At 41.9% G+C, this 10,000-nt stretch overlaps 1 protein-coding gene across 1 annotated transcript in view; it reads right to left on the reverse strand.

The window, feature by feature from the left end:
• Positions 1-4,255, reverse strand: part of LOC125040124 (actin-like) — a 7,442-nt gene extending 3,187 nt beyond the window's left edge. Inside the window, exon 1 of the mRNA XM_047634637.1 lies at positions 4,002-4,255. Within this exon, the coding sequence (XP_047490593.1) occupies positions 4,002-4,227 (226 nt within the window). The 5' untranslated portion in view covers positions 4,228-4,255. The remainder of the gene's footprint in view (positions 1-4,001) is intronic.
• Positions 4,256-10,000: the final 5,745 nt, after the last annotated feature.

Genomic DNA, 10,000 nt, shown 5'->3' on the forward strand with positions numbered 1-10,000 from the left:
ATAATAATAATAATAATAATAATAATAATTAATAATAATAATAATAATAATAATAATAATAATAATAATAATAATAATAATAATAATAATAATGATAATAATAATTATCATTATTGTTATTATTATCATCATTATTATTTCCATTATCATAATTTTCATAGTAATAATGATAAGAGCAATAATAATGGAAATAGTATTAATTTTGATATTAATGATGATGATGACAACAACAATATTAATACTGATGATGATAATAATGTATACGATAATGATAGTGATAATTATTGTATGATAATAGTAATGATAATGATAATAATAATAAGAAGAAATATTAGTAATGAGAATAGCAATAATCATGATAATAATGGCAATAACAATGATTTAAAGAACAACAATCATGTTGATGGTAGTAATGACAATAATAACAACAATAATAATAATGATAGTAATGTGTATGTGACCAAGTATCTATGCATGTACAGTTTACAAACTACTGGAAAATCAAGACAGGCCATGAACCATCTCCATGGTGAAAGTGGATATGTTTTGTGCGCGCGCGCGCTTGTGTGTGTGTGTGTGTGTGTGTGTGTGTGTGTGTGTGTGTGTGTGTGTGTGTGTACGTGTGTGTGCGCGGGCAGATTATGCAAATATCATTAAGAATTTGCGAAAATTGTCATCTTAAACTTCGTGGTAATGCTGAAAATGTTTTTATTGTCAGCATCATTATAACTTTCCTTATCGTTGCTGTTGGTAATTTTACTTTTATTCGCATTATCATAATTCTTATGATAATTATTTTGGGATTCATTATGATATTATCATCATTATTATTTTCATCACCATTATAGTTATCATTAACATTACTATTTTATCCTCATCATAACTAGTCTATCATCATAATTATTTTTATTATCATTACTGTTTTTATCACCATTATCATTAGTAGTAGTATTGTTATTATCATTATCATCATCATCACCATCACATTATCATCAGCATTACAAAGACAATTATTATTTTTATCATTATCATTATTTTAGCCATTAGTTTGATAATGGTGATGATGGCGGGGATATTAATTGGTGATAAATGATGCTCGTGATGATGAATTTTGTTCATTTCGTTGTCGTTTTTATATAGGTAATACTGTGCTTCTCTTTTCTATCCCATCCATTACATCCTATTTAAGGCACAAGGTCAAACGTATGGATACTACATAATTACAAGGAAATTTACCATAATTTCTTTATAGGATTTGTTTTACTACATGGAATTAGGTGGTGTATGTATACCATTTGAATATCATAGACATCTTTACATATATATAACACACATACACATATATAGTATATTTGTGCACCCTCGCACAGCAGTATTCCACGCGTATGGGAAAAAAAATATGAACACCGCGCACATTGTATTTTGAATCGAAATACATTCACTTGAATATATAATGTGTATAACAATAGCTTTGTTTTTCTCTGATGTGTTAATGACCTTGTTCAGATTAGATTGAGATTTTCTAAAAGGATTTTTTTACCATAAACGTAACCTGCGTAAAACTGAAGATATTTTATTTTTTGCTTAAATGAATTTTAATAGAATGTAATTACTATCCCTCAAAATATCTAGATCAGCATACAAGCTTTCCGTAGTGAATTATCTATATCCCTTTATTATAGATTTATGCACATGGACATCGAGCAAACAGACACCTCCTCTCTGAATGCGCTAAATGTGGATCACCTGGAATCGTCGTTTTGCAATAAAGGTTCAGATTATTGCTTTACATCGTATATGAAACTGTGGCTGTGTATATTATTACTCAATCTTAAAGGCATACTATAACCTTTTCAAAATTGGATAGATTGCAAATCCTATATTGCATCTATCTACACTGATGTCAAATAGTCTTGAATATTTTAAAATGGCTTCCTCTACCATTCAGCTAGAAGTCATGGCAACAAACGGTTCTGGAACCCGGTTAAAACGGTTCCGAAATCTCGAGATAGGTTATCTGAACAATAAATGTTAGTTATCTACGACTATGGGTAAAGATAGAGGAAAACAGGACTGGAGCTAAATCTAAACTATACAAACAGACGATATATGAAATAAGGAGAGAAACACCATAACAGATAATGATTTTAAGAAACTACACTACACAACATGACACACCTTATGCACTCTGTCAGTCCGACAGGTCCGATTGCCTATAATGGCGTGTTGCCATATAACATAATTTATATTACGCAAAACTGTCCAAAACCTATGATGTAACGGCTTAGTATTTCATCTCTACGTTCCATACCAGCGGTGTATACATGTAAAAAGAAAGAAAAAAAAAAAAAAAAAACTAACTAACACCAGTGTTACATCGTGGCAAGATGAAATAGCGGGGTGACAAGCGTTTAACCGAAGTAACCGAACCTAAAAAACACGAGACTAAGGGTGAGCAAGTGCAGGTGGATCTGCTAAATCTCCCCGCACAGAATGTCTCCGAGCGCTGAACAGGTCCACGTACCCTTGGAAACCGGTTTCACCCCAAATATTCGCAGTTAATTAATGATACACACTATATTATTTGTTTTACTTTCTATAAAAGTTAACGTCCATTTCTTATTTATCTAGACTTTCGCTCTATCATTCTCTTCTGTTTCCTTTATTATCAGTATTATCTCTTCTCATAGAACCTCTCTTTACTGACTATTATAGCTATTTTTTTCTCTCGTACTTTCACGCATCCTTATATTTGTCCACTGTCGACTACAGTAATATATATTTAAATGTCATCGTTATTCTTCATAATCAAAATTGAATTATTTTATTGGGAATACACAAGTACTGTATGTATATGGCTCTTCCAATGTATACACATGTCGTTTAAAGTGTAAAAGGAATAAAACTGCAGTTAATTATTTGTAAATTGCTACTATTCTAAGTTCCAGATTTGAACAGCGTGACAGAAGCATTTAATCATGTGTGGTAACTGCAGTTTCACTTTAATCATGCCTCAGCCCTTTAGAAGATAGGATATATATAGACTGCATCTGGTTAGTCATTTATTGTTATCAAAATATAGATTGTGTCATTTAGAAGCACTTGCGGTGAACGATGCCGGGGACCAGACTCATCGTACTCGTCCTTGGTGATCCACATGGACTGGAAGGTAGACAGAGAAGACAGGATGGAACCACCGATCCAGACGGAGTATTTACGCTCGGGAGGAGCAATGATCTTGATCTTGATGGTGGAAGGAGCAAGAGCAGTAATTTCCTTCTGCATGCGGTCAGCAATACCAGGGTACATGGTGGTACCACCAGACATGACGATGTTGGCGAACAGGTCCTTCCTGATATCAATGTCGCACCTCATGATGGAGCTGTAAACAGTTTCCTGAACACCAGCAGATTCCATACCAAGGAAGGAAGGCTGGAACAGAGCCTCGGGAGCACGGAAACGCTCGTTACCGATGGTGATGACCTGACCGTCGGGAAGCTCGTAGGACTTGTCCAAGGAGGAGGAAGCAGCAGCAACGTTCATCTCACTCTCGAAGTCAAGGGCGATGTAGCAAAGCTTCTCCTTGATGTCACGAACGATTTCACGTTCAGCGGTGGTAGTGAAAGAATAGCCACGCTCAGTCATGATCTTCATGAGGTAGTGGGTCAGGTCACGACCAGCCAAGTCAAGACGAAGGATAGCATGAGGAAGAGCGAAACCTTCATAGACGGGGACAAAGTGAGTCACACCGTCACCAGAGTCGCAAACCTGACCAGTGGTACGACCAGAGGCGTAGAGGGAAAGCACGGCCTGGATGGTAATGTAAGTGGCAGGCACGGTGAAAGATTCGAACATGATCTGAGTCATCTTCTCACGGTTAGCCTTAGGGTTGAGGGGAGCCTCAGTGAGAAGTGTGGGGGACTCCTCAGGGGCAACACGGAGCTCATTGTAGAAGGTGTGATACCAGATCTTCTCCATATCATCCCAGTTGGTGATGATACCGTGTTCAATGGGGTACTTGAGGGTGAGGATACCACGCTTGCTCTGGGCTTCATCACCGACGTAGGCGTCCTTCTGACCCATACCGACCATCACACCCTGGTGACGGGCACGGCCGACGATGGAGGGGAAGACGGCACGAGGGGCGTCGTCTCCGGCGAAACCGGCCTTGACCATGCCGGAGCCATTGTCAACCACAAGGGCAGTCGCGTCCTCGTCGTCACACATGGTGGTGGTTTATGGATGCAGAAGTATCCTACGGGAGAGGAAATATGGTTCATAATTATAGACGTTAATTTCACTATGAAAATTTCGTTCTGTAATCGTCTATGTGTGTGCATGCGCGCACGCACACAGACAAACACAGAAGCACACACAAACACACACATACATGTGCTTATATATGTATACTCTATTATATATATACTGTATTATATATGCATATATACACAGTGTTTTATATATCTATTTATTGAATATACATATACTCACATGCACACACATGAACGCACATATCTGTATATAAGTACACAGTAGTAGTGTGCGTGTGCTTATATCTATACAAATGCATTTGTTATATAAACACATTTATACAATAACAATGAGCATATGGATACATTTACAGATATCGGCTAATACGTATGTATTTGGCTACAATGGGCAAAGACAGGTATCTATTTAAAATACAACACTTTCACTGAATAGCAAGATACCACAATTAAATATCTGAATACTTGTAATTATGTATATATTACACTTGCGTTATAATCTCAACACATCGAAGACGATACACAAACTGTAACGTAGTTGGATGTCAACTCACACACACAATCTGCAGCGACTCTAGGCGTGACTGGATGTTACCATAGGTAAGCTCGCCTTTTATACCTGGCGGAAGGTACCTGGCAAATGCTCAATATTTCGAGGAATGGAAATCCCAGTACAAGTTCCAAAGATAAGGTAAATAAGCCTTTTTTCTTTTGAGAGAAAGAAAGAGAAACACAACATGAACAAGCGCCAGTGTGCATGTATTATATGAATGTGTGTGTATATATATATATATATATATATATATATATATATATATATGTGTGTGTGTGTGTGTGTGTATGATATATATGTGTGTGTGTGTGCGTGCGTGTGCGTGCACACATGTATAGCGTATATATCCACACACACAAATATATACATATATATATATATATATATGTGTGTGTGTGTGTGTGGGGGGGGGGGGGGGGGTGTACCATTATATATGTGTATGTTTGTATGTGTGTGTGTGCATGTACATGTGCGCGCGTGTGTGTGTGTGTGTGTGTGTGTATGTGTGTTTGTGTATCATATATGTGTGTGTGTTTGTGTATCATTATATATACGTGTGTGTGTTTGTGTATCATTATATACGTGTGTGTGTAGGTGTTTGTGTGCATGTGTGTATACACATATGCAAATGTATATATGTATAGATATGAATATATGTGTGGATATATGCACACACACACACACACACACATATATAAATATACATATATCAGGAATAAAAGTATAACTGCACTTTCAGTCTGGCAATGTTTCTACGCGTCGCCCCTAGATGTCGCGGTATTCGTCCTATCCAAAGTAAAACAAAGACGAGGGGGAAAGGCTGAGGGAGGACAGGGATGAGGGGGGAGGCAACAAAGCGGGGTAATGGGAGATGGCTAGTGGTAAGTATTACGCATCTTATTGAAATAACGATCATAATGATGTTATGCATTATCACTATTATCAATATCACTATCCTAGGGAACACATAAGTACTAGGTTATTGGTTGTGTTGCTGTCCATGGCATATAAATAGATGAGTGGCAATAATTTCAAAGCTAGATGTATAAGGATCCTACTTTATTTTTGCAATGTTGGTGTGCATTACGATTACAACATTTGAAATAGTTATTTTCATGTTCGTTATACAATGTTAAATCTCCGAAATAAAATAAGAAACCAGCCTCATCCTTGGGAATGTAGGCTGCATGCTAAAACTATCAAGAAAAAAAATCTAGAAACTATTTGTTCTGAGTCTGGAAAAGAGGGAGTTGTTAATATGATATATTTTTGAATCAGTCACTATAATCGCATTAAACAGTTTACCAGGTTGTAATAATACACACATATATATGTATGTGCACATATATATGTATGTATGTATACATATATATTTGTATACCCATATGTGTGTGTATGTGTATATATATATATATATATATATGCATACATACATACTTACATATATATATATATATATATATATATATATATATATATGAGAAATGGGGCGGGAAAGGATGATCATCATAATTTTGGGGCTAAAGCCGGCAGCAGGGGCGCATAGCCGCATCCACCTTTTGTTTCCACCTGCGAGGGTTTCTCATGGCGAGCCGCCAGGCAGGGGGCCGGCCCATCTCTAGTTCCTCACGACAGGCTTGATCGATCTGCCCAAGCCACGACCTTCTCGGTCGTCCCACAGGCCTCCTCCACCCAGGGTTGTCTCGGACAGAGACAACCTGATGGGCAGGATCATCCTGTGGGAGTCGAGCCAAGTGGCCAGATAGCCTGAGTTGGCGATCACGGATTATGCAAGTAACAGGTCCTGTACCGGTCTCACGGTGCAGCCGTTGGTTGGAAACATGGTCCTGCCAACTGTACCCCAAGATCCGGTGCAAGGATCTGTTACAAAAGGCATCAAGACGAGATTCCAGAGCACAAGATAGTGTCCAAGTTTCACTACCATAGAGTAAAACTGGCAGTATCAGGGCCTTGAAAACACGTAACTTGGTCCTTCTGCACAGGTACTGACATCTCCAAATACTCTTGTCGAGAGATTTCATGACACCTGCTGCCAGGCCAATCCGTCTACTGACTTCTTGGTCTGACAGCCCAGAGTCGTGAAATGCACTACCGAGGTATATAAAGCTCTTTGTGACTTCGATGTTTTCACCGCAAGCACGTATCGACTGGACAAGGTCTCCTAGCAGGCCCCCAAAATCCTGGATCTTGGTCTTGGTCCAGGAGACCTCTAGCCCCAGGGGCTTCGCTTCATTGCTAAATGCATCAAGAGCCGCCACAAGGGTTTCCAGAGATTCAGAGAGTACGGCAACATCATCAGCTAAGTCAAGGTCTGTAACCTTGATATTGCCCAGAGTTGCTCCACAGTGACTTTGGACAGTAGCTCTACCCAGTATCCAATCCATGCAAGTGTTGAAAAGTGTTGGTGCAAGAACACAGCCTTGCCTCACACCTGAACTAACAGGGAAGAAGCTCGACAGGCCCCCACCACACTTTACAGCACTTTTAGTGCCTGTATACAGGTTTACTATTAGTCCAATAATCCTTATTGGAATTCCTCTTAGTCTCAGGATCTCCCAGAGAGATTCGCGATGCACCGTGTCAAACGCCTTCTTGAGATCGATGTAGGCTGTGAGCAGCCCACGTCCGAACTCACGACGGCGCTCTATAATGATTCGAAGCGTCAGGATGCGGTCTATTGTGGACTTACTAGGAGTGAATCCAGATTGCTCCGGCCTTTGGTGCCTCAACAGGTGGTCCCTGATACGTCTCAGTAAGATGTGCGTGAGTACCTTGCCTGGTACACTGAGTAGTGTAATGCCTCGGTGATTGCTGCAGTCCCACCGATCCCCTTTCCCCTTCCAGAGAGGGATGATCACACCCCTCAGCAGGTCAGGGGGAAAGGTACCAGTCTGCCAGATGGCAGACAGGACTGCATGCAAGCCCCTTGCCATAGGTTCTCCACCAGCCTTTAACAATTCGGCTGGGATGCCACAAACACCTGCTGCTTTACCACTCTTCAGCTTGGAGATCGCCCCCCTGATTTCGGTCAGGGAGGGTGTATCTGGCAGAGGAGTCTCAACATTACCTGCATCCATGTTAACTGTTGGTGGATCAACCTGATACAACTGCTCAAAATACTCAGCCCAGCACACACGCACCCCATCAGGATCTGAGATTATCTGGCCACTTGCTGAGCGGACTGCAGTCGTCTGTGAGGGGGGCTTGGAGTTCAGCTTTCTCAGAGCTTGGTAGGCAGGACAAAGGTCATATACAAGGAAATGGCATTCGACCTCCTCTGCAAGACTACTGATAAACTGTCCCTTATCCCTTCTCAACAGTGACCTAGTCCTGCGCACCAGAGAGCGGTGCAAGTTGCAATCCCCTGACAGTCGAGCCGCACGACAAGCATCTGTGGCTTCCAGTGTCTCCTGCGAAATGGAATTCTGTCTTGTTCTTGGGCGTTCACCAATGGATTCCTGAGCGGCATCAAGCATTTCACGCTTGAAGGTATCCCACATAAGAACAGGGTCTGTCTGGCCCTCGAGTGCTGTGAGACAACCTGAGATAGCCTCGGCAAACCCCTGGGTACACTCGTCCTATCTCAATCTGTCCATATGAAACACCCTAGGGTGTTCATTTGGGCGACGGGGGGTTTTAAAGTGGACCCGGAGAGTAGCCACAACTAATCCATGATCAGTTCCACAGAACTCGGCACTTCGATACACCCTGCAGTTCTGGAGGATCCTCCATCGAGTGCTAACGAGGATGTGGTTGATCTCCTTGGCCACTCTACCCGTACCGCTGTACCAAGTCCAACGATGCGGGTCAGAACGCTGATACAAGGAGCCAGAAATCCTCAATTTCTTGGACCTAGCAAAGTCACAGAAAAGGTGGCTATTCTCGCTGCCAGCATCAGCTCCTGAGCCATGAGGACCGACAGACATCTCGTAGCCAGCTCAATCACAGCCGGATACCGCATTGAAGTCGCCCAGAACAATACGAATATCTCGCCGAGGACATCTGTATGCCACAGATGCGAGTTTGGCGTAAAACATCTCTTTCACCTCAAGTTTATATACATCCGTAGGAGCGTATACAGCAACAAGAGACATGAAGCCAAATGAAAGCTTCAGTCTCAATACCATGATACGCTTATCGACTGGAGTGACCTCAACTACCAAGGGTTGAAGTCTGCTGGAGATGGCTATGGCTACTCCCTGGAGATGGTGGCCATCGCTACGGCCCGACCAGTAGTAGGTGTAGCCCCCCACACTAATCGTGCCGCTGCCAGATCTTCTCACCTCCGAGAGAGCAGCCACCTCAACTCTCAGCTGTTTCAATTCCCTCAGGGCTCCCTGGGGCTTTCCCCCACAAGCATCACGCCAGGCTGGCGGCTGCTGGGACCCAGCTGGGATGGAGGGTAACCCCCCCTCCCCACCCGAGTCCCAGCGGTCGCCAACCCAGAGGGACCCACAGCCCACTGTACTTGCTGGGGAGGAGGGACTTTAGCCCTCCCCCCAGCACCAACAACTATATGACTCGTTGCCAGTGGTTATCTCGGGGGGGCCGACTGGCAAGGCCTGTCTCCCCACAGCCGCCCATTAACCCCAGGGGGCGGGGGGGGGGGGGGTAGGAGTTAGTACGAAGCCAGGGCGTATCCACACGCCGGTGGGCCATAGCTCCGTACCTTTAGGGCCTCCTTCTGCTCCAAGAGCCTCCACAGTTCAGCTAGGACCGCAAGGTACCTAGTTTCCATGGGTGGCCACGAGGAGACACTGTAGAAGTCTTGATGATGGAGAGGCTATGAGCTGGCAGGGGAGTCTTATGCATAGCTGCTTCCTTTTTCGCACCAGGCTAGCCAGCGGTGGCAGCTGAAAGCGAGAAGGCATGCAAGCACTTATCGCTAACTAGGCTACCACACTATCGCTTCACATCACCCCGAGCATGAAGAACCCACCCATAGTACTATACGTATCCTCATAATAACTATATTTATTGCAATTATCAATATCATGAACATTGATTTTATTAATATTATTTTATACATCCATATATACATACATGCAACCATATGCATATACACACACATGTATACTAATACACACACATAAAAATATATATGTATATATACATATATGTATATATATGTATATATATACATACATATGTATATATA

This window comes from Penaeus chinensis, chromosome 28, assembly GCF_019202785.1.
Source record: "Penaeus chinensis breed Huanghai No. 1 chromosome 28, ASM1920278v2, whole genome shotgun sequence".
Classification (NCBI taxonomy): domain Eukaryota; kingdom Metazoa; phylum Arthropoda; class Malacostraca; order Decapoda; family Penaeidae; genus Penaeus; species Penaeus chinensis.